Below are 25,754 nucleotides of genomic sequence, written 5' to 3'. Positions count from 1 at the left end.
TCCAGTCACAAGAAGAATAAGCAATCTTAAGAGTTGAAGTCGATGGTCCTTGTTGCTTCCTTCCAACACACTCTGTGAGTTTGTTGTCTGAGGAAGGCTGTGAACTAAAAATGACTTAATGCTATCGTGCAGAGCAACCTAAGTATGATAACAAACTTCCATAATTTATTTCTGTTATCTTAATATGATCTTCAGAATTTATTTTTTAATTGATAAATTAGATTTTTTAAATTGCATTCAGCAAGAGAGGAAAATAAACCTGAAAATGGTGCGTGTTTGCAAATGCTTAACCACTTGTTTTTAAATCTCTCTGCAAAAAAGTAAACATTTTAACCTAATTTTACGTAGTGATGAAAAACTTGGCTGGAGGTCAATGACTTGCTTTGTACACACTATATTGAAATGTCATACTGTTATGTGTGCTGGTTTCAATGAAGTTTTTTTGTACTTCAGAAGCAATCTTGCAAAAAAGTGGATGACAGGGAGAAGATTTGTAGGGTATTTCATGTAGAGGAATTATTTAGTGGTATTTTAAATTTAGCTCAACAAACTTCCTCCAAAGCACAGTTTAGTCTAGAAAACCCTTTATTTTTGCTCTCCAGTTACAGTTTAATACCTTACAGTCATGTCACATCTCTACGCTGTAAGGGTGGAGGAATATCTTCTTAAGAAGAAACTGAAAAATAGCAGTGAAATGCTGCAATACATGCCATAAACTTTGTTTTCTGAATTGCCTTATGACTTTTGAATGGACTCTGCTTATGAACAGCTGTTTCAGAGCTTGAGTTTTCATTTCAAATCTTACTAAAAACTGATGCGTGCTTTATCCGTGGTTTTTTTTTTGCCAGCCTCATCTGTGAGCTCAAGTAGTCCTCTGTTGTGAGAGGAACTCATGTTAAAGTGATATTCAGCAGCCATATCTCATACATATATCTTAGTTTTTCTCTATTGTTAGTCCTCTGTCCTTTTGAATGATAGGTGCTTTGTTTTTTGAACATTTTCATAGCCTGTTTTGATAGGTCTTTTTTTTTGTTCAGATCTGAATTCCTTTATGTTTTCTTTGGTTCATTTCTTTCTTTCTTTGATTTTTCCACAGTACTTTGTTTATCGTCTCCCAGATGCCAAGATGATTTTTTTGGGGGGTCTGGTAGGAATTGCTTTGTCCTAGGTTCTGCTATACTCTTGGATTATTTACCTGGGATTAATTGATGCACTCTTTTTTTGCATCTGGTGAAGTGTTTAACTATCACGTGCACTAAACTCCATTTTAGAGCAGAAAAACTTGTTACTAATTCTGGGTACCAGAGAGATGCTCCCATTCTCTCCTCCTGTGCCTAATTTAATCTTTTGTATATATGGAGTGCCTTGAAAATATTACTATATAAGTACCAAATATGCCCACAGGTGTTTTGCATATTTTTGACTGATCTTTCTTGTTTCTCTTAATTAGGAAAGCCTCAATATGGGAAGAACTAACAATGAAAATTGTGATGATACAGGTAGTGTTGTAGGCTATTTCTGCTTTAAATTTTCTTGACTATACTGTAGCCAAAGGCCTTGTCGTTACCTATTGAGATGGGCTGAGCTACTTGTTGTTTTTCATTTATAAAAGAATTTATGTTGCTATTTCCATTATAAACTTTAAGCTCTAGGGCTGTACTATAGTGAGCTCAGCACAGGTATTCAGAGGAAAAAAAATCCATGTGTTTTTCTGAAATGCTTGCAAGATAAAAAGTTGTGGACAGGTGGGAATTTGTCATGTAGTGTGTTTTGAATACATCACATTTGCAACAGTACTTACATGACTTAACATTGTGTTGATGTGTAGTGGTTTCACCAGAAAGAAGTGAAGGAAGAGAAGGCGATGGCCTGCGTCGCTCCTTCCGGCAGAGGAAAGCTGTTGAGCGCTACGAATCTCCCTTGGAAAGTAGGTGTGCTGGGCTGACCCTGGCTGGACACCCTGTTCACCAACCTGCTCTATCACTCTGGCTTCTCAGCTGAACTGGGGAAAGAAAATAAAATGGAAGACAACCTGTAGGTTAAGGCAGTTCACCAAAGCAAAAGAAAAAGGTTGTGCACAAACAAAGAGAAAAAAGAGGTTTTGTTTTCTACTTCCCATCCTCAAGTGACATCTGGCCACTTCCCAGGAAGCAGGGCTTCAGCACGTGTAGTGATTGCTCCAGAACGCAAACATTTTAAAAAACAAATGCCCAACCTTCCTCCTCCTTTTCTTAACTTTTATAGCTAAGCTGATGGCATATGGTGTGGAAAATCCCTTTGGTTGATTTGCATCAGCTATCCCAGCTCTGTCCTCTCCCAGGACCTTGCCAGACTACTGCTTGGGAGTGGAATGTTGGGGAGACAGCACTGATGCTGTGCCAGCACTGCTCAGCAGTAGCCAAAACGCCGGTGTGTTATCAACACCTTTCCAGTTTCCAGGGCACAGCACAGCACTTTGAGGGCTACTCTGGGGAAAATTAGCTCTATCCCAGACAGACCCAATACAGTATGCTATACAATACTATATATTATACAGTTTCTCTTGAGAGCTAATTTCTTGTATGAAAGTGAGAGGTTGTTGGTTTATGTTTTCTTTTTTTAAATGAAAATACATGCACACAGCTTCTCTTTATATTTCTTACTTCATTCTGCCAGTAAATTTTATTGAATGCATGTATCCTGTGTGCATTATATTTTTTTTCCGTGCAATTTGGCATCCTTATTGTTGCTTTTCAGTTAAAAAAATTACCTATGTATGCTTAAAATAATATCAATTAAAGAGACTTAATAATCTTACTCTTGGGGTTTTCGATTTTTCTTAAAAGTCAGGTGTGTATCATTTTTACTTCTATTGTGCACTGATTAAACCACCCAACAGCCCCTCCTTGAAACTTTCCCTGAACTTAGAGATGGATGATACATGTCCCATTTTCTGCCTTTGACTATTCTGGTTTCTCTCAAACTTGTTTTTAACAAATTCTAAATTCTTTGTTTTCAACAGATCTAAGAAAACGTAATCTAAGCTCGTCCAACTATGCTTCACCTGTCAAAGAGAGAGATTCAAGCAAAAAACCTAAAAGGTTGGTATATGGTTTATGATAGTTCTCCATTATAAGACTGCTGTTGATATGTGCCGATGTGTTATGCTGTTCTTATGACTGAATAATGCTTTCAAGGTTTATTTGACTGGTAGTAATTAGAGATTAATATAATTGCAGATTACTATTGTGGTAGTCTGAGGGTATAAGGAAAACACACACTGCAGGGGAGGCCATCCTCTTTACTAGTCCTTAGATTTTATTTGAAAATGCTGTATTTTTGGTCACTGATAAGGTAGTGATGAGGGTTGTGGCTGAGATTGTGTAACTGAAATTTCATTTTTCTGGAATGGAAGCCATAATGTCCCTCTGAAAAATCTTAGACTTAAAGGGTGTACAAATTAGGATTTAAGACTTAATCTTGAAGGGTACAATTTATTAAAACTGAAGACAACTTACAGAGAGAGCCTGTATGGAAGTTTAAATGGATTTTTTTATTCAGTTACTCAAGAGAGTTCATGTTTCTTTATGAAACTATCCTTATACAAGAAAAAATGCCTAATGAAATTCTAAATTATAAGTTGCGATACTCATATTTGTAAGTGCTAAGAGTTGCTTAAATAATTAACTCAGTTTAAAGTTCTTTATTTAGTCATGGCCATTAAATGTAAAACAGTTGGAATGAATAACTATTTAGGAAGTTTATGCTCATTTATAAGGTGTTTTGGATTCACTTGCTATCATTACAAAATCAAAAATTACCTAACTGCATCATAAATTAGAAAGCACCTTTTTCTTTCTCCTTAATTCAAATTAGGTCTCCTTCGGCCAACGCTCAGAAAGATGACATAAAGGGAACTCCAAATGATCACACAAAAACTGAAGCTACTCGGAAAGGCTACTTAAATGAAGTTCACAACGATCACATGAAAATTGGAGCAAGCCTGGCTGGTGTGGAGCAAATGCAAATAGATGGTTCAGTAAGTGTATGTTTTACTTCATGGTGTCAGTGGGACATTTGCAGTATTTATGGAAGCTTCCAGTAACGGGCCATCTGCAGCTCCCTTGACTTACAGTTTCCTCTCAAGCAATTTCAAATTGCCACTAACATTTTCTTTGTGCTTACATCTAGTTTGTGATGGAACCTTATAGATGTTGCATCTTTCTTTAACATGTGTTCTGTTGACTTCATCTTTAGGCACAATTTCAAGGTGTGGGCGGTCTCTCTGACCACATTTCAGCTTTAAAAGAGATGGTCATTTTGCCATTGCTTTATCCTGATGTCTTTGAGATATTGAAATTTAAACCTCCAAGGTAAGAGACACCATTTAAAACTAAAAGTTCTTACCTCAGTTATTTTCAGGAGAATATCCAACTGGGGTATCAACATGCTTCCATTCTTCAACATTTTCAGCAGTGTTTATGATTCTTTTTAGCACTAATAAAAAGTAATAAAAAAAAAAAAAAGATAGAATTCAGCATATATATAGGTTCAGAGATTTACTGTGTGGCAAAACTAGCCTTTAAAAAGTGGAGTTAGAGATTTTTTTCTTTAGAGTCCAGCATGCAAGTGGATTTGATCAGTTTGTGAGTAGGAAGGCATTATCTGCTGCTAGTTGACTGTAGTTTGTTTTGTGGAAGCCCAGTTCTGTCTTACACCAACTCTTTTTTTTTTTTCTCAAGTATTTTCAGGTGTTAGTTTTACAATTGATGGGACTTGAACTTTGCAGTGTTTTTTATGTTTGGGCTAAAATAAGAATCTGTCCCCTTCTTACACAGCTAAGTGAGTTCTGTGTTATGAAATGAAATTATTGGAGATTCATTAGCTTTATATATCCTCGGTCATTGTATATTGAAATAGGACTTTAAATTATTTGCTTCCACTGAATTTAAAAGTATTACAAACAAAAGTAAATATGTGTTTTGCTTCTTTATTAATTGATATTATTTTTGAAGCAGCAGTGCGTTGACTCTTCTAGTTGATGGAAATACAGAAATGCAGAATACCTTCCCATTTTTAGACTGCTTCCTCTTCCTTAATTACCAGCAAAGGGAGACCAAATCCAGTAACTCAAAGTTTTTTAAGGGAGAATGAAATGCTTTGCTCTCAAATCTTGACTTTTGGGAAAACAAGAATGAATATGCAGTTTATCATTGAAAAATAAACTGATGATTCCTAAGATAGCCCAGTCTCAGATTCTGCATTGGAAATTTGGTCTTGTTTTGCTCCACTCTACTGTAACCATCTCTGTTGGTTTGTCAGAATTGGGATGCTACTATGTGTTTTCAAGATTTTGTACATCTGCATTATTCTCTTTATTCATTTTGTTTCCTGGCCTGCAGAATTGTGTAGGAACATTTCTGACTTTTCTCACATTTCAGCTGTTACTGTCTAATCCATGAAGTCTTCAGCTTAGGAGAGCAGAGTTGTGTGTTTTAGAGATGGGGGTTGTAATAAATACTTTTCCATGACATTTTTTCTTATGTGATTTTTTAAAAACAATGTTTCTTTTAAATTGTAGAGGCTGTTTATTCTATGGTCCACCAGGGACTGGAAAGACGCTGGTTGCTCGTGCACTTGCTAATGAATGTAGCAGAGGTGACAGGAAAGTAACCTTTTTTATGAGAAGTGCTGCTGACTGCATGAGTAAATGGGTAGGAGAATCTGAACGACAGCTGCGTTTAGTGTTTGAGCAGGTAAGGGTGAAACATGCCATGTGTTCTGTTAGAATTGTAACTTAACTTTTTGTGGTCAAGAACTCACTCTTTTTCATGTTTTGTAATCTTCCACTGAAGTGGGATTATCAGTGTTCCCTTTCTCAGTGGAGTCTCTTGAGATGTATTGAAAAGATTAGTAAAGCAAACAAGAAAATCCCCACCACCACCACCCTCAAAAAACCCTTCACCATACACACAACTCAGTCACAAAAATGGTCTCAAGAAGCAAGAGATGGTAGCTTTAGGTGGGAGGGAAGCAGATGCAGGGTGCAAACATGTTCATTTAAATTAGTAATGGAAGGTCACTTCCAGAAACTTTGAGTCCTGTCTGTTCTCATGGTTGCCATATAGCAGTAAAAACTACTGGTATGATTTGTTTCCTGTCCCCCAGTCTCAGTGGGTTGACAGGCTGCTGTTTTCTGTTGACAAGCTGCTATTTCACATTAGGTTAATTAGCAGAGATCCCTGATGAAAAATCTAGTTCCAGTGCCTTTCCAACCATAATGTCTTTCTTCTCTTTCAAGTAGTACTGTTCTCCTGATTTTGGTGTTCCTATGTTTTATTTGTAGGCCTACCAGATGCGACCTTCAATTATTTTCTTTGATGAGATTGATGCTCTTGCTCCTGTACGGTCCAGCAAACAAGATCAGGTTCACAGGTAGGACATGTTTGATCTTTGTGAAAAGAAGACCACAACCTATTTATCTTGATATGGCACCTTCATTTAACCTGAAAACTAGTAATTCAGTGCTAGTGAATTTCAGATGATTTTTAAATAAATGGAAACAATTCACTAAGCTTGACCTTATCTGTATTTTGCTGTATTAAAATAATTCTTTCACTTGTCAATAAAAACCTGTCCTTTTTGAATGATCGGTGGAGAAGGTTATGTGGGACTGAAGAAAATTTACTAAACCAGTGAATGAAAATTATATTTTTCTGTTAGCTCTGTTGTGGGAACACTTCTGACACTTATGGATGGCTTAGCCAGCAGAGGAGAGGTTGTGGTAATAGGAGCCACCAACAGACTGGATTCCATAGATCCTGCTTTACGAAGACCTGGGCGCTTTGAACGAGAATTCCGCTTCAACTTGCCAAACAAAGAGGTCAGAACTTCAAATCAATCTGATGTGGCAAAGTCCTTCTTTGTAACAAACCCCTGTAACAAGGCAGCATCATGGAGCAGTACAAGTCTCCATCTGTAGTGTACAGCTTGGACACAAGAGAGATATCTGGAGACATTCCATTGTACTGTGAAGGGCAAACCTGGTACTGAATATATATAGGAATAAGATGATGCCCACAAGTAGTTGCTTCTCTCTTGGAAAAAAGATACAAATTACACTGCACAGGTGCAGCACTTCGAGTTCAATGGCAATAGCTAAGCAAAGAAATTTGTTATATAGCAATGAAAACATTGGGGTGGGGATGTGTGGGAGAGAGATGGTGTGCAAAACTGTAACCCTACTTTTGTGGCTTTGCTCTGACTATCACTGATATTTCTTGGCATTTTTTGGAGCAAAGATAAAAGGCTAATTGGATTGAAGGCTAGTAAAAGTGCAGGAAACAGTGCATTTAGCACAAACCTTTGTATACAGTATTTATATGCTCTCAGGAACAAAAGACAAGGTGCCATGAAACAGATCTAATGCTGTGGAAAAATTCTAGAAGTGTGCCATAATTAATCTGTGTACCAGAAGATACTTCACTCAAAGTCTTGCTAAGATCAGAGATGATAATGGGCCATGTTTGACATTTTCTGGATGAGTGACAGTAGTTTGAGTCATAGTTTTTGTTCTTAGTAGCAACTGTAGCAATTTTAAAGAGACTAGGACTGTTTTCTTTGGATCAACTGGTAGAAAAGCAAATTTGATGAACGACTGAAACCTCACTGCAAAATTTTGCTAAATTTGAGAAAATTTTCTTTGACGCAAAATGTCCATTTGCAGATGAGGCTTTTACTACAATTTGTTCTTCAAAATCATTAGGCCTCATGCTTATAAAACTCACTTTTTATGGAAGATGCACCTGCCTTTTGTTTCACTGCATCTCCCACAAGAGTTTGATGTAGGAATTTAAGAATGATTAAATTTCCTGCTTAAGAAGCAGTGAATGTTTTAATAACTGACGTTTAAAGTACTTAGAAGTTTAGCAGACAAGAAAAGTATTTGTACTAGTGTGAGAGGTTTGGCGGTTTTGTGTTATGGTTGTTTTCTTAAGAGAAAACTTAAGGCAAACTAAAATGCAACCATTTTGTTTCTAGGCAAGATTAGAAATTTTCAAAATTCACACACGAGACTGGACCCTGAAGCCATCAGACAACTTACTTGAAGACCTGGCTGAGAAATCTGTTGGTGAGTTTGAAAGCAATGTGGATCCTTTTCCCCTGGGCAGTGTTCAACCACTCTGCCTGCAGCCTGTATCACTGCATGGGGCTGTGGCAGAAGTGCAGGAGCTGGCACCGGGCTTTGCCGAACCTCATACTCACTGATCCAGCCTGTCCAGATCCCACTGCAGAGCCTTCCAGCTCTCCAGCAGATCAACACTACCACCCAAGGTAGTGTTGTCCACAATCTTACTGAGGGTGAACTCAATCTCCTCATCCATGTCATTGATAAAGATATGAAAAAGGACTGGACTCAGTACTGGAGAGCCTTGGAGAACACCACTAGTGAACCCTCTGCCAACTGGATGTAGCATCATTCACCAGCACTCATGGCCGGGCCATCCAGGCAGTTTTTAACCTATATAACACAAATATATGTTGATGTAACACTTGGTTCTTGTTTTGTTTGTCAGGATTCTGTGGTGCTGATATTAAAGCCTTATGTGTTGAAGCTGGGCTCTGTGCTTTGCGCCGCCGCTATCCGCAGATACATGAAAGTGACAAAAGACTAAAGATAGATGCCAGATCGATTAAAGTGACAGCAAAGGATTTTGCCATGGCCATGCAAAAGATTGTTCCAGCATCACAGAGAGCTGGGGCTTCACCTGGGAGAGCACTACCATCTATTTCAAAGCCGCTGCTAGAAAACACCCTGGAAAGAATTTTACAAGCCTTGCAGAGACCGTTTCCCCATGCAAAGCTTGCACTGAAGACCCAAGGTACTACAATAACATCTAATTGTTATACTTTGCATGTGCAGAGTGGGAGCTGTGTGTCAGTGGAGAACTGTGGGTTCTCTACTGGAGCCCCCTGTTACTGACAGTAGCTCACATCCCATTAATCATTTCAGAGACGGATCGAAGGTTTCACATATGAGGCACTTCTTTCCAAGTTGTAGAATCATAGAATGATTTGCATTGGAGGGACCTTAAAGGTGATCTAGTTCCAACTCCCCTGCCTTGGACAGGGACAACTTCCACTAGATCAGGTTGCTCAGAGCTCCATCCAGCTTAGCTTTGAACACTTCCAAGAACTGGGCATCTACGACTTCTCTGGGCAACCCATTTCAATGCCTCACCACTCTCACAGTAAAGAATTTTTTGGCTAATATTCAATCTAAACTTACTCTCTTTCAGTCTGAACCCATTTCCCCTTGTCCTCCCATCACATGCTCTTGTAAGGAGTCCTTCTTCATCTTTCCTGTAGGTTTTTTTCAGGTATTGGAAATCTAAAAGTAGGTACCCTGAAGCCTTGTCTTTTCCCGGCTAAACAAATCCAATTTTCCCAGCCTTTCCTCATAGGAAAGGTGCTCCATCCCTCTCTTCATCTTGGTGGCCCTCCTGTGGACTTGCTCCAACGGGTCAATGTCCTTTCTGTACCCCAGCACAGCTGATGCAGCACTGCAGGTGGGGGTCTCACCAGAGCAGAGGGGCAGAATTCCCTCCCTTGGCCTGCTGCCCATACTGCTTTGGACGGAGCCAAGGACACAACTGGCTTTCTGGGTTGCAAGAGCACATTCCTGGGTCATGTCCAGCCTCTCAGCCACCAGCAGCCCTAATTCAGTCTTGATCTGTTCATTCCCAGCTTGCATTGATACTGGGAATTGCCCTGATTCAGGTGTAGCACCTTAAACTTGGACCTGTTGAACCTCATGAAATTCCCATTGTCACAGTTCTTGAGCTTGTCCAGGTCCCTCTGTATGGCATCCCATCCTTCATCTGTGTAAACTGCATCACTCAGCTTAGTGTCATCTGCAAATTTACTGAGGTTACACTTGATTCCCTCATCTACGTCATTAATGAAGATATTAAATAACATTTGTTCCAGTAGGCACTCCTGAGGGACACCACTTGTCACTGATGTCAACTGGAACTCTGAGCAATTGATTGCTACCCTCTGGATGGGACCATACAACCACTTTCTTATCCATCTAATAGTCCACTCCTCACTCATCCATCTGTCTCCAATTTAAAGAGAAGGACACTGTGGGGGACAATGTCAAAAACTTTACAGAAGTCCAGATAAATGATGTCTGTAACCCTTCCTTTGTCCACTGATGTAATCAATAATTATTACAAATATAGTAATTAAATGCATAAGTGAGGGGAGAAGGGTTTTTCTGTTATCCAAGAACTGTAGAAGTTGTTCCTGATCATCTTAATTCTAAGGAAAAAACCTCCCAAGTGTTTGTCAATAGAGAGATAATACCTGATGCAAATCATAGGATATAGGACAGCTTTGTATAGGCTTGTACAATCTCCTTAGATCTGTGGTAGGGTGTGCTCTTCAGATAATAGCATTAAAATAATAAAATGCAAGAGAAATGGTTTCCAGCACTGGTTTCAAAGGTGTATTAAAGCAAGAGCGAGATATGAACTATTCAGTAAAAATTAACAAATTTATCTTGTCTTTAAATACTATTTTAGGGAATGATGGGATTGACAGTGATGATGACAACTCACCATCAGTCTCTGAAAAGAAGCCTGACAGCAAAAAGGCAGAATTCCGCACTTTGAGCGGGTACATGTTTGTCCTCTTTATGGTGACATTTTTGAGATGGCTGCATCTGTAAAATGTTACATAAATATTTTAGGGCTGCTAGATGAAGGAGTTAAGGGTGTGTGTGGGTGATCAATATTTTCAAAAATTCAACTGTGAAGATCCAACTGGTACTAGATCTAACTGTTGTGACTACACTGCCCTAACTCGTCAAACTGATCAGCCCAGCCTTCTTTTACTAAGTCAGACTGGTTCACAGACTGTTAAATTGGTTTAATCCATAGTATTCCTTCAAAGATTCAAGACCCAAAAAATGCTCATTCTGTCCTTTTAGCTTAAAAAACCTCTGTGGATTTATGTAGCCATCTTTTACTCTTCTACCTTCCAAGATGGTTGAACCAGTAGCAAAATTATGTATCAGAAACAAAATCAAGAAGTTGTTTGTTAAATCGCTGGGAGAAATATTTAAACGATGCCACCATTTTATACTTTTACCCTACTGATTTTTTGTTATCTTTTGACTGTGGTCGTCAAAATCTTTGACTATCTTTTGTTTTAATTGTGGTAGTCACGTAGTCCAATAGTTTTAAAAATAGATTATTGTTAAATATTTTTCTCCCTTCCTATGGCTGTGCTGCCCAGAAAATATGACTTGCTGAGGTTGGTTAAGTTTCTAGGATCTTTTACTTCAGCAAGTAAAGGTACAATAGTAATGTGGTGGGAAAATGCACAAACCTCTTCACAAGTGTATTTCATGCAAGTAAAGCAAGATGACTAGGAAATTAGTGCTCAAGTCAAAGATGAAACAACTAGAGTGACTGAATAAAATTAATATAAATCTTACACATATTTAGTGTAGTGCTGTAATTTAAGCAATCAAATAATGTTCTTCTTCAGATACGCATAATGTGTTTCACTAACCACATTAGTTTTTTTCCTAGAAATGTGTTTTTGCCCCTTTCTTCCCACCATCTACAGGAACTGTGGCCAAATGTAGCTAAATTTGACAGGTGTAGAGATCTCACTAAAGTCAAAAACAAGCTGAAAATGGTTGTGTATGGACAGTAAAGAGACACAGACTGGTTTGAGCTTTAAGAATTATCATTTTGCCCTGTTATCAGGTTACTGACCAGATGTTTTGTTGTGTTTTTCTAGACATTCCCCCTGTGGGATTTAAGAGCTGTTACTCAACCCAGCCAAAGGAATAGTAGACATGCTGGGAAGTGGCAGGATGTTTTAGCAGAAGAGTGATATCATTTTTTGAGAAAATAGACTTTGATAAATAGACTGGTCTTCTTGATCACAGAATCACAGACCAGCTTATTATTTAGTAGAATATGGAGCATATTTACAAAAAAGAAAAAAAAAGGGGAAAATATTTAACAATCTGTGTGCCTCTTCATCACTCTTTTTTAAACTTGTTTTCTTCTTACTGTTGTAGAAATCCTTCTTACCAGCCAACATCTTTCAGGCCACGGTTCCTACTAGTTGAAGAGCCAGGATGTGGGCAGGCTTTTGATTTGGCGCCTGCCATATTACATGCCCTGGAAAAATTTCCAGCTTATACACTAGATCTACCCACCTTGTTTGTTAGCACCGCATCACAGGAAGAAACTTGTTCACAGGTATCTTTTTTTGTTGCTGTTGTTGTTCTCATAGGATTCTTGGACAGTATATAAACTAGTTTAATAAGCACAAATCATTGTTAATGGAGTTGGCCTGATTTGAATTTGCTGTTATGTGTTTACTTTTGTCTGAAAATTCACTTTTCTTGTAGATGGAATGATACTGGATAAGGACATTTGTACATAGCCATGTTTCATTTCTATTTGAAAGGAAAGAAGGTGGATGTTGCTAGCAGCTTGGGAAGATGGGCGGTGCTGCTAATAAGCCCCTCTTTGTGGCGAGTAATCCTGCTGGTCCGGATGGGATCCAGAAAGATGGTTTTGTTGCTTCTTAGGTCTCTGTGCTCCCAGAAGCTGGCTCTGCATCAGCCTGATGTCATCATGCACTTTTTGTAACATTCTTTTTATTGTATTTGTAAGGCAGCCAAAGTTTTTGTGAAAAGAAGTTTTTTTGAATGTACATATACGGTTTGTACTGCTGCAGTGAAATGCAATGAAGGCATTCCTATTCATGGAATGCTTAAAAGTGCAAACTGATGGATGTCCCTTAACTAGAAAAAAAAAAATATAAGCAGATTACTGCAGTTTTGATTTTTTACTTTTAGGCAGGAAATCAATTTAATTACTTGGCATCACTGTATTAAAATATTTGTTATCTTTATTAGCAGCATTTTAAGCTGTACAAATCAGGACAGACACATCATGTGACTGGATATTCATTTGCCACACAGGAGGAGCAATTCTCTTTTTGTTATGTCATGGTTGCACCTATGGCTATATAAATACCCCGTGTACTGCATGGATACACCACAGGTCTGTGACAGGAACTCCCTGCATATTGTTACTCTCAAATGATGCATGGAGAAAGTTGCCATGTGAAAGGACTGTTGCCACTTCTCTCATGCAGTAGATTCGTGTCTTCTTCTGTGATTGAAGTGCCATCTGCAGTGGTCTGTGGTCTTTCAAAGCACATTGTCTGGTCTGATGGGTACTTTGATAATGACAGGAATGAGAGGCTCTGAGCAATTTAGCTCTTCAGGCAGGCTACGGGCTAGGCACCTCTTATAAAATGTTCTTGAAATTATGATTTGTGACCAGGCTTCTTTTACTGTGTTAGCCCTCATCTTTTCACATAGGTCTCTATTCAGACTGCACTTCAGTCTAATGTGGGTATGGGCCCACACTGAACTGGAAATGGTGCAGTTGCAGTTGTGTAGTGATTTCTCCAGGCTCATACATCTCGCTGAAGGATTAGTCTTGATTTTTCAGGCACATCATCACATCATCTGAGTTTTGAGAATCTTTAGGAGTTATCCTATCCCTAAGTAGTTTTGAAATCTGATTCAGTTCTGTTTCTGTCTGCATAGTAATGTCTATGTTTGAGTCAAAGTGAAAATGCTACCTTATTGTTAAAGTATTGTTCATTTGTTGGTTTGTCTTGATATCTTGGCTTTATGCACTCTTATGTCACAAGATAGTCTGACTAGTATGTAGTTATTTTGTGGCCTGTTCTACATGATGCAATTTTCTTATCCAAGCTTTCATTTCACCAGTTGATACGAGAAGCTCAGAGAACAGCACCAAGTATAATTTATATCCCACAAATCTCTTTGTGGTGGGAGGCTGTTGGACCTACGCTGAAAGCTGGTTTTACAGGATTGCTGAATAACATTCCATACTTTGCTCCAGTTTTGCTCCTTGCAACATCTGATGTGCCACATGAAGATCTCCCTGAAGAGGTATTTCTGTCAATACTTTTCTTTCTTTGTTACTCAGTTTCTTGTTAACTTACAACATTGGAGTACTGTGCTGCTCTTAAGCAGATTTATGCTGTTATATTCAGGCACCAGAACCTCTTAAAATTTTCTTAGAATAAAAAATGCTGAAAGCATTTGTCTAAAGTGTTGTCTGAGTGAAGAGATTGACTTTGACCCAAATTTTTCTCCCTTCTCACACACTTGCACTTACTAGACAGACATATAGATGCATTTCAGACAACCAGTTCAGTAGCTTCAAGATGGTTTAGTGTGTACTTAGTGAAGAATACACAGAGCTTGAAAGATAGCTGTGAAAAAGATTGTTTTTCTGAAAACATTTTTACTGAAAAAGTGCTGTGGTCATGCTGTTAGTGATAGAATGTAATTTCTAATTTAAATTATTTCACAAAAAAATAGATTTCTTGATCTAGGTGGAAACTTGGCAAATTAAAAAGCTAAGGACTAACTTCTGTTTAAGCAACTTGGGAATCAATTTTTAGTTGTATTTTGTAATAAAATTAATTAAGAACACATGCTGTGCTTTCTAGAATCTGAGAGTGTTCATTAGCAAAGTTTTTACAAAATTAATAAGTGCCTTCTAAAATAAAAAACAAACCCAAGATTCCCACATTACCAAAAAGTTGTCACTTGTCTGCTGAGCCCTGCCTCTTCCCTCTGTAACTGTCAAAAATATTCAAGCTAAAGGACATCAAGCTGGGTAAATGTACAATAAGCAGTATTTGGAGAGGTAAATGTCACCCCTTTCTGATTAGGTTATCATACTTTTTTTCATGGATCTTAAACTCAAGAAGGTTGATTAGAGAAGGTATTTTAGTCTGCAGTGTTATGGAAATCCAGCCTTTTAAGGCCAAGAAGTTAGCTTTTAAAGCTTGTTTTATCTAGATGAGTATTCAGTGTAATTTAGAAATGCACTCATCTTTTTGGAATAGAAAATAAAAAGTTTTTGTGGTCTTCTTTCTGAAATCTCTTTTCTTCTCACGGTCTAGATAAAAACATTGTTTAATACTAATCGTGAAGAAGTTTTCAATATCCCACGGCCTACCTGTGCTGAAAGGAGAGGGTTTTATGAGAACTTGATTATGAAGCAAGCTGCTGAAGCCCCTGCATCAAAAAACAATGCAGGTCAGGATTTTCTGCATATAAAACTTTGTTACTGTAAGTTAACAGCTAATACAGTATTTGCTCTGGTGATAATTCTCCTGTCAATCATCTTTCATGTACTTGCATTTGAGCACCGTGAATTGACTAAAATTTTTCTCTGTTATTGCAGAGAGATACCCTATTCAGGTACAGGATACTTAGTGGATACTCTAGTCCACATTAAGAGAAATCCTGACTTAAATTTGCGTTATTCCAGATTCTCAGGCACACTCTTCTGTGAGATGTTCTCAGGTGGATGGGCAACCACAAGTATTGGACAAGAAAGCAATCAAAATTAAAAAACGAGGAGTGTTTGTGGATTACTCTGAGCTCAGAGTAAGTCTAACTTCAATTTTGTTAATACGGAAGTGGGACATTTTCTTTATGGCTGTGAATTAAGTCAGTTGTTAACCAATGCCAGTTCAAACAATTTATGAGAGGGATATATAGCTTGTGAAATAATTCAGCTTGTAAGGGACAATGACAGTTGTTTCTGCAGCTGCAGAAACTGGTGTAAGCTGCTGCTCTTGCTGTATTTTAGAAGATGGGGCTCTCTTACTAATTTTTAATGTAAAAGGGCTTGTTAAATTTTAAAATAGCCCACTTACAACCTTCAATTACTGTTAGTAATTAATGCAGTTTTTATGATGGATTGGGATAGGGTTGTTTCATTTTTCTGTTTGCAGGTTTTCATGTATTGAGAATCAGAAAAGGACCTTGATTTTTAGCAGTTATGGCTTTAAACCTGAAATTAGCAGGCTGACCTAAAGCACATACTGGATAAAATACTAATACCCGCTTTTCCAAAATTCTTTCAAAATCCAGTGTTAGAATTTTACATTCTTACAGTTACAGAGTTATAAGGTTTTTCTAATCCCCTGTAGGAGAGAAGTTGTTATCCTAGGCCATAGCTGGGGAAAGGGTCAAAAGTGAGCCTAGCTGCAGCGAGTAAAAAGTTCCTTTGCTTGAACTGGAGATGGTATAAAAGAAGGACCTGACTTTCAGGGAGTGTTGCTTGGGTGAAAATTTGGGAAGTTGCTAGTTTGAAGTCCTGGAGTTTGGTCAAGGTAGAGGAGGTTGCTGTTTATCTCTCTGAGAAAGGGAGTGTTATTTGAATGTTTCCTCTGTATGGGGAGAATATGACCAGAGAGGAATATTCTCTGATGAAGGGGCTTGTCCACACAATTTCTGTGACATAATTTGTAGAAGTGAAACTAGGTTTCTAAGGATGGTGTCCTAAGGAAGCAAATTTTAGGGGATTTTGTTGTTCACATCTCCCTGCATACGTAGAGAAAGCACATAGGTTTTTCTAGAGTCAGAGTGCTAATAGCATGTGCTCCAAAGTTATTTCCAGCTGGAGAAAGGGTATGGTAGAGTCCTTATAGATGTTTCAGCTTATATATATTTTTCAGCTGTGAGGAGAAAGCTACAGTCATGAAACATGTCTATTTAGAAAACCTGTTTCCTTAACATGAGTGTCACTGGAACTTGACACTTGTACCAGAGAATCTCATTGGAACTTTACTGAAGTCAGTAATCTGGGTGAAGCTCCAAAATATGGTTTTGTATGGGATAGGGTTCTTTTATTGTTTGTTTGGGTTTGTTAAGTTGGTTTAGATTGGTGTCAGTTTCTGTTTATTTGCTTGGTAATAGGCATAGAACCTGATGAACAAATAGAAAAGCATGCACTCAATTGTGTGGCAGCAATTAGAAGTCGTTTCACTGGAGATGTTGGCCATGCACCTCTGTCATGTCCTATGTGTTGTGTTTGCAGCAGCTGAAAGCTGTGTGGGTTTTGTGCCTCTTAGCTGCACATTGGATAGAAGGAAGTTCAGGGAAATACTCGAATGTTGTGCTAACTGATCTAAGCAGGGCTGAGTTAATGGAAGCAGCTGTGAGGCAGTAGTATTTTCATTTGGTGCAGCTGCTTTCTTAAGCTATATCTTCACAACCTCACACAACACAGAGTTACTGGACAGCAGTGGTGCCACTAGCTTGCTAGTGTTGCATTTCCACAGATTATCACATTCACATCTCCACAGAAGGGACTGTGTGACAGATTGGTAATTTGCTACCGGTGGTCATTCTGCTAGTTCATTCACTCTTGAGTTGAAAGGTAGGAGCTAGCTGGTGTTTGGCACAGTAACATCCAGCTAATGGGTAGAGGTGAGCACCTAAGGAGCTTCTGTTTCCAGCTGGCACAGCTGTATCTAGAAGATCTGTAGCCTGGCTTCCAAAGACATACTTTCCAGGGCCCTGTATTGCATTTCTAAGGAAATACAACTGTGGCTTTTTGGTGGCAGCTACTCTATAACAAAGTGGATGATGTCATTCCATGCTGTTCTGGAGGCAGTTGATTGGCAGTTATGATCGTTGATGTCATAGATTGATGAGTAAGAAAATATCATCTGAACTTTTACCTTCTTTTTGTCTGAAGTGTGAGAAATTGTTTTCTCCAGTTAAATCTTGTGAGATATTTAATCAACTCTCCGAAGTGCCACTTTTATTTAACAAGATACGAAAATAGGACATACCTTGTCCTATTCTGAATTGTAGTTTCCACTTTTTTTTTTTCTTCAGAAAGTGCTGGATGCTGTCGTCGCAGCAACTGAGAATGTCAGTATATCGAGCATGGCAAAACTATATTCTGTTCTTAGCATGTGCATTTACCAACAGCGGGAAAATCCAGACAAAACCAAATTAGTGGAGGTAATTTTTTTGTCTTATAGCACTTTCTGTCACATGGTATTATGTGTATGTATGTTATGCATATGTATGTGCTCACAATTATTTATCACTCTTTACTGCTTGGTTGCCTGTGTTACAAGAATTTCATTTCAGGATAGAAGACATCTACTCATATTGCAAACCCATTATTGAATTTGACATAATTGTTGGTAATTTTGGCAGAGAAAGGCAATGGCTCCACCAGGCCTCTCAAACCAGTAATCTGTCACTAGTCTTTCTGAAGAACTTTTCCAGTTCTATAAAGAAGCGGGGGGCTGTGAAAGGAGAGCACTTTTTTTAGTCTGCCACTTCCTATTTCTTCCCTTGCAGGCAGGCACACATGGTAATACTTGGATAGCACTCATTCCATTCTTGAAAAGAAATTAAATATGAAACATGACAAGAATTTCAGGATTTTCTGTAGGCTCAATAGACTTCATTTTTAACTTGGCATGGCTCAAGCATTTTTAATATGACATGTGGGGAGCTTTCTGCCTACTATGCTTTGATGCTAATGAGTCCAACTGTCTAATACCCTCCTCTGAGATAGGATTTCTGAGTTGTGGAACTCGGCAGAAGTCTTCCACAGGCACCCATGGTCCCAGGCAGGCATTCTCAGTATTAAGTTGTTTTAGATAAATTGAGTATTCAGCCTTTAAGGTTCTTGAATCCATTTGTCTTTGAGATGCTTATGCATGAAATTACATAAATTTCTTTATGCTTTTAAGTCTGCCTTAAAAAAAAAAAAAAAAAAAAAAAAAAAGAGGAAGCCTCTTCTCTTTAGCCAAGGAGGCCATTCCTGAAAGGCCTTTCTTTCATCTCGCAAAATAATGTGTTTTAGCATGAGGAGGGATTTGTTTGTGTTATATTAGGACTTGTGGGCTCTTGTGGCTGGACTTGAATTTTTGTTCATTTTCTATGTCTACTTTTAGCTTTAGTTCCAGCTTTCAGTAGTGGCTCTTAAGGAACTGTCTTCTTTTTTATTGTTGAAAGCACCTTCATAGAGATCCATTGTTCCTTGAGATAGATCCCTGCAGTTTCTCTGGCCTACTCTCTGTTTTTGGTGCCTAAGGACATGTTTGAAGCTAGTGGGACTAGAAAGACATGATCGTGGTGGCACATGTATTGGCTAAATATTACTAAGACTTATATGTATGTACAGATTCTTGATGCTTTTGATGAAGAAGTTATCAGGGTTCTCAGGCTTCACATTGACTCCTAATTTGTCTTTCTTTTTTTTTTTTCCCTTATTAGGAAATGAAGAAAGAAATTGCAGCCCTCAGTTGGCTGTGATACTTGACTTCAGTGTACTTGACATACTGTAACGTATGGCTCCCAAATAGATAAGTTATATTTAGTATGTCTCACTAATTGTAACAGCTATAGGAAAAAAGAAGAAGCTAACCACATAACTGAAACCAGACATAACAGAGTGCTGAACCAGCAACACTTGGTGAAATGACCAATATAATGCCAGATTATGAGGAACAAAATAAGGCAAACTTCAACTAGGTAATTCCACAAGTAGATCATGCCCACTGGATTGGGAAAGGATCTGTCTGAAGAAGGGAAGGCATCAGCTGAAGAAAAGTGGGCACCAGCTTGAAAGAAGATGGAGCATGTGGGCTAATTAGCATATGAAGCAAGAGAATCATTCAACCAATAGAAGATTGAATCTTAATTAATAAGAAGACTGTGTAATTGGGAGCCAACCAACATTAGTGTCTGGAAAGTTTTGATATTCAGGATGCCAGCTTTGTGGATTTACTGCCTACCAGCCTTTTCTGCACAGAACTGAAAATAAATCTAATACCTCTACTTTGTATGGCTCAGCCTTTTGCACACTGGGTGAAAGAACCTGTTTCAGGACAACAGTGTTTTCTTTTCAAGAGAACAAAAATTCTTCTAAAGTATATTGATTCTGATTCCAGCTGTTGTCTCAAACATTTTTTATTGCTGGAAGACACTGTAACTGCCTTTTTTTTTTTTTTTTTTTTTTGCTTGCTTCAAGTTTATTTCTACTGAAGAGAAGCTGAGAGGCCAGGAGCAGGGCACAGAGCACCATTCCCATTTGTGGCTCTGGCTGCCCTGTCACCTCATGGTGGGGGGATGGGTCAGGAGGCCCCTGAGTGCCCAGAGGTGCAGAAGCAGGCAGGCTGGGGCTGCACCGCCACCTCGCTGGCAGCCGTGGTGTGGCCACCTCCAGGGCTCCAGCTCTGAGTTCATCCCCTTGGATCCTCCTCCCTCAGTAGCTGGCACATCTGGATGTGCTGGATTTGCTGGTTTATTTTTTCTTCCCGTTTATTTTGATTAAGTTTCTTACCTGTAAAGTTATCGTACAAAGATTAACTTAGACACTGCTTTGGTTTTATTTTAATAGTGGTCACACAGAGTGCCCATGTTTTCATGGCAAAAAGGCATTAGGACCAACACTTGACACAAATATACATAACCTCTGAGTGCATTTTAGCTGGCCTGAAGTACCTGTGAAATACTCTTTAGTCACGTGTTTATATGTTCTACTTTAGATGCTTTAAAAACTAAACTCTGTTTAGAAATCAGGACCCATTTGTGCTTAATTAAAACTCATAATCTAAGTTGGTGAAAATCTCACTTCAACGCCCTATAATCTTGGTCTACCTTAGTAAAAAAGAGACAACTTACTTCACTATAAAGCATGTCATGTAGCCCATGCTTTCTGCATCTCAGTGTCACTACTTCAGTGACTGAATCATTCAACTTGCAAAAGTTCAGTGTTTTTAATGTAGCTTTCAAAAGCTAAAATTTTTCTCTTATCTTTCCAAGTGAGGCTATTCTTTCCAGACTGTCTTGCATTTCCATGGGAAACACAGATTAAATGCAACTTAGAAATGGTCTGCCCTGCATTGGAGTGAGGCTTGTCATAGACTCTATTTACTTCCCAAGGAACACCTTCAGGAGTTTCAGCTGCATGGTTTAGGTTGTTTCTGTTTTTGCTTTTTTTTTTTTTATCCATCAGTTTAAAAGGACTCATGTTTAGTGGGGCTTTTCTCCTTCCACAGGATTGTGGAATCTGCTTCAAAATTCCTGCTTTGCTTTTGCAGTCTAAGCCATGACCAGGCAGTCACAGTTTCTTTTGGAGAATGCCATTTCCTCCCAGACCATTTTCTGGTAGTCAGTACATTTGAAAATTTTCTGGTTTTTTGAGTTTTTTACAGTTGCGTTTCATTTGATCCTATCTCCTTTCCTGAGGCTTTGGAAGCCTTTCTTTTCTGGTTCGCAAGATTCAGTTCCCCTTCCCGAAAGGAAATGAATTTTCCTTTCGGGAAGGGAAATGGAATCTTGCAATTTCAATGGGGACCAGTTGGATTATCATTGGTCCATGTCCCTGAACTTGAAGGCATCCCATGCCTTTTGATGGCTTTCACTTTGGCCAAGGTTTATTTTTTTTTTCCAGACTCCATGCCAAGTCTCTCATATCATCCCCTCAAAGTTGTCGCTTCCTCCTTGATTTTTCTACCCTGCTTTAGCAGCATCTCTGAGGTTCTTTAACACATCTTTGGGTCCTTTGTACTGCACCTCCTTTCCTCCCAGACCATTTTCTGGGAGGCACTCAATGTGCCAATTTCCTGGGATTTTTGCGGTTTTTTCAGTTGCATTTCATTTGATCCTATCTCCTTTCCAGCAGCTTTGGAAGCCTTTCTTTTCTGGTTTGCAAGATCCCGTTTCCCTTCCCGGGAAGGGAAACGGGATCTTGCGATTTCAATCAGGACCAATTGGGCAATCTTTGTTCCATGTCTCTGCCCTTGATGGCATGCCATGTCTTTTGCTGCCTTTCATTTTGGCAAAGAGTTTTTTTCCTTTTTTCCTTTTTTTTTTGGTATCCATGCCCTGTCTCTCATCTCTTCCCCTCAATGTTCTGTCTTTCTCCTTGTGTTTATTTCCTGCTTTTGCAGCATGTGGACCTTTCCTTTTGGCATGTTTTGGTATTTTGCACTGCACCTGATTTCCTCCAAAACTTTTTTCTGATCATCAATAAATGTCCCACTTTTCTGCCATTTTTGGGATTTTTTTCAGTTGCATTTCATTTTATCCTATCTTCTTTCCAGACTGTTTTAAAGCCTTTCTCTTCTGTTTCTCTTTCGGGAAGGGAAATGGATTCTTGCAAATCGGAAAAGAAAGGATTACAAACTTTGTGGAAAGGACATAAGATCAAATGAAATGCAACTGACTATAACCCAAAAAACACTAAGAAAATTGGCACATCCATCCAAAGTATGAATTATTGTTGAAATTTGGGAAATTATTATGTTCCTGTTATAAAAACTGCTCCTCAAGAATCACTTTGACACTGTATTTTCCAGTCATATCAGCAAACTTGGCTCATTACATTGGGAGGAGGCATTAAAGAATTTCTGGCTACATCATCATCATCACTCTTTGTTCTTATAGGTAATTTTTCTGAGGTTTACTCATTTGAGTACTACTACAGTATCAAAAACTAAGTCCAACAATTTTGCTCCATTTGCCCTCTCAGTTTATTTTTTATTTCAAAGAGGAGCTGATGGTACTACTTCTACAAATCTAAGGACTTCAGAACAACTTTCAGAAGGAGATACATTATTCGTAAAGGAAAATACCTTGATTCTCCTTACCTTACTTCCCTGGAAAAGGTCTGAGTTGGGCTATTGTAGCTTTGCCTGGCTAGGTGGTGTCAGGCTGCCACAGCCCCTCTCTGCTCCGCTGATCTCCCACCTGCCAGGGAAGGCATGGCGCAAAAACAGAAGCAGCAGTCACGGATCCTGGGGTACTTTTATTTGATGTTACCGCTCTCCTTTGCTTCTCCAGGACCCCGAACTCGGGGCAGACAATAGCCTATATACCAGGGGAGGGTCACAGATGATACAGAATTCAACAAAACAGGAGAACTATAGATAACATACAAGGTGAGCATTCAAACCTCCACCAATGAAGAATCCCAAGGGAAAAGGACAGTTTAGAGAAATGCTGAATTGACAGAGTGAGAAGGCAGTTTTCTGAGGGAGAGAAAGACATTTCCTGCCAGAAGGAGTAAAGGAAGTTCTGGGAGAAGAGCCAGAAACCAAAGGGCAGCACAAGGAAATTACAAATCAAACAACAGTCATATTAATCAAACAAAACACATCCCTACAGGCTGGGTATTTCTGAAAATAAAAAAAAAGAGCATGGGAACACAACGTAGATTCACATCTTCCAAGGAAAGTAGCCCTCTGCTCCACTTCTTACTGACAGTGAGGTTTGAGCTCACCAAGCAGAATCTACCTTAAACAAATTTGGGAAAGAGAATCTGATTCATATCTAACAAAGTTTCATGATCATGTTATTAAGACATGGTGTTTGATCAATATCTGCCACTACAGATGCTGAAAGCAGAATGTTGTTATTTTTGCCTGTAAGTTTTATTTGACTGGTATTTAATCCAACACTTGATTTTATCCATTTCCAGACACTGTAACATGTGTTGCATAGCTTCATCTTTCAAATCAATCTTACTATGCAGTAAAGTTTGAAAAGCAAGCAACTTCTCTAAGCAGTAACATTACCAACCAATAAAACTTTCTTTAAGCAGCCTCTTGACAAACACAAATTATTAGGACGTTTCACAGATTCAAATAGTCACAAACTTTTAAGTCATAAAAATACAGCTGTGTTCATCTAATCTTCCTTGGATGACATGAACTACAGTATGGACAGGTATCTGAACTAATTAATACAATTTACAAATCCATCCAAAGTATGAATTATCGTTGAAGTTAGGGAAATTATTATGTTCCTGTTATAAAAACTGCTCCTCGATAATCACTTTGGCACTGTATTTTCCAGTCATGTAGCCAGAAATTCTTTCATGTCTCATCCCAATGTAATGAGCCAAGTTTGCTGACAGAAACAGTGTAAGACAATGAACTAGCCTGTTAGATACTTTCTGAACTAAGCTGAGCTACAGAACACGACAAAATTAGCAGAATCTGAACAGTGAAACCAAGAGAAGTGAGGCATCCAGTTCAGAGGTGGGCAAGGTTTTATAAGGGTTTGTTTCTTGGTTTTCTTAGACAAGGACAAATTAAACACCTAAATTAAAAGGAAATTATAGACAAAGAAGAAAAAAAAAAAACCTTATTTCAAAAAAAGATGCAGGTGGAACAGGAGAAAACTGTGAAAAGGGATAAACCTCATTCATAGGTAGAAGGAAATTCTAGAAATCCTATGAACAAAAATTTTGCTGCACTGAGGGAAGATGTTTTGCTGGTAGGTAAAGAGGTCTTTCAGGGCTCTTAAGAGGACACCAGTACACGGATGAAGTAATTATATCAACATCATTAAAATTTTGAGCCAAACTTGAAAAGTCATTAAACTTCATAGATTAGTTACACCAGATTTACTGTCTAAGAAGCAGAAAAACAGTTGACACAGAAATAAAGCTTAGGAATCAAAATAAACTTTTATCAGGTTCCCTGATTTCCCTAAGTCAAAACCAACATGTTCTTAAATAAATGGAATTTGAGATAGCTATTTAATTTTAAATTAGACAAAGAGCTGTGCTCTCATGATCCATGGAATTCAATAAATTCCAACATGCATAATTTATTTCCTTGCTATCCAGTTAAAATACCAGTTAAGCACTTCGCCTTGTTAATCTTTAATAAAGAAAATTAGTGCTACTTTTAAACTCTTATTTAAGTCTCATAGCAAAACAACAACAATTCCTCTACTTTATGAGGACTTTGATGCTGCATCCAGCTGTGCTGCTGATGTAACAGCCATGTAACAGTCCCTGGCTATTTGCATTCTTGTTTATGGAATTTATATGGTAGTAGAGATGAGAACTTTTTTTGTTTCTTAGTTTGCCTTATTTTGTATTATTTTGTATTTTAATTTTCTGAGCAGTGAGCGACTCAATCAGACTAACTACTGTCATGTGCCACAAAGGATAAATCAAGGTCTATCTCAAAGACAGACCAGATATTTGGCTTAGACTAAATATGTGCCTTGAAGATGACTGTTTGTGTTTGATGTGGAGATGGAGGCACATAGTGCCAACTGTTTAGGGATTGGCTCTTGAGAATTTGCCAAAGCTTGATCTCAGTTTTAGGACTTTAAACAGTAAGTTTCCACTTAAGTTGTACCTGTACCAGTGTCACACAAATTTTAAGTTGCCTCTTGATCTCACTACTCACACCCTGCCACAGCAAGCTTTAGCTCTGAGACCAGGACTTAAAGAACCTGGGAATGGTTTGCATCAACAAAGTAGTAACACAGTAGTGGGTGTAGGCAAAATAGATGAAATAATAATTGGATTTTGTCTAGTGGAAATAATTTACAAATAGAAAAATTAATGTAAGCTATGCTCTATACTAAAAAGCAAATTCAGGCATGTAACCAAGGATATAGTTTTCTTCTACAACTAGATATCATAGCTGTGAACTCTAATTTTACACTGAAAAAGTGGTCTGCAAGATGTGTGGTATAGTCTTAATGATCAAGGTTTTGTTACCATGCTATTCTGAGTATGTAAATGAGGAAGGATCTGAAATGAGGAGTAATCAAGCTGATAAAATGGCAACTAAGCTTTTGGACATTAGTGCCATCTATCAGATATACATTTTGCCTTCATCTCTTAGAATGAGAATTGTACCTGTCTGCTGAAAGGTATTTTCATTGAGAGTTGAATTTACTTTGGTAGGATGAAATTAAATTTCTTTCCTAAAATTTGCTTCTGAGATAATAGTCTCTCTGTTTTCATTATTTCTAGATTTCTCAGTGGAGCAACAAAGAAGAAACAGCTGGCAGAAAATTGTATCAGGAACAACCTTAGTAAGTGTGGTTT

General features: G+C 38.3%; 1 protein-coding gene across 1 annotated transcript; it reads left to right on the top strand.

Moving 5' to 3' along the window:
* The first annotated feature begins 1,462 nt into the window (after window positions 1–1,462).
* Window positions 1,463–19,133, top strand: LOC119696967 (ATPase family AAA domain-containing protein 2-like). The gene is made up of 17 exons (XM_038126926.1): window positions 1,463–1,499; window positions 1,829–1,927; window positions 3,002–3,080; window positions 3,856–4,018; window positions 4,237–4,352; window positions 5,561–5,735; window positions 6,326–6,414; window positions 6,703–6,862; window positions 8,020–8,110; window positions 8,556–8,861; window positions 10,569–10,662; window positions 12,083–12,266; window positions 13,820–14,005; window positions 15,031–15,166; window positions 15,402–15,520; window positions 17,765–17,893; window positions 19,074–19,133. The coding sequence occupies exons 1-17, from the start codon at window positions 1,463–1,465 to the stop codon at window positions 19,131–19,133; spliced, it is 2,223 nt and encodes a 740-aa protein (XP_037982854.1).
* The last annotated feature ends 6,621 nt before the right edge of the window (window positions 19,134–25,754 follow it).

This window comes from Motacilla alba, chromosome 2 (assembly GCF_015832195.1).
Source record: "Motacilla alba alba isolate MOTALB_02 chromosome 2, Motacilla_alba_V1.0_pri, whole genome shotgun sequence".
Taxonomy (NCBI): Eukaryota; Metazoa; Chordata; class Aves; order Passeriformes; family Motacillidae; genus Motacilla; species Motacilla alba.
The sequence above is the reverse complement of the archived record's forward strand: the minus strand, read 5'-3'. Positions and strand labels throughout refer to the sequence as shown.

What these genes read in the sequence shown, in the direction of transcription:
- LOC119696967 (XM_038126926.1), top strand. Translation starts at nt 1,463, where the DNA reads ATGGGAAGAACTAACAATGAAAATTGTGATGATACAG. An exon ending in AAATGCAAATAGATGGTTCA is followed by an intron (nt 4,019 to 4,236) that starts GTAAGTGTATGT and finishes CTTCATCTTTAG; the next exon opens with GCACAATTTCAAGGTGTGGG. An exon ending in GCTTGCACTGAAGACCCAAG is followed by an intron (nt 8,862 to 10,568) that starts GTACTACAATAA and finishes ATACTATTTTAG; the next exon opens with GGAATGATGGGATTGACAGT.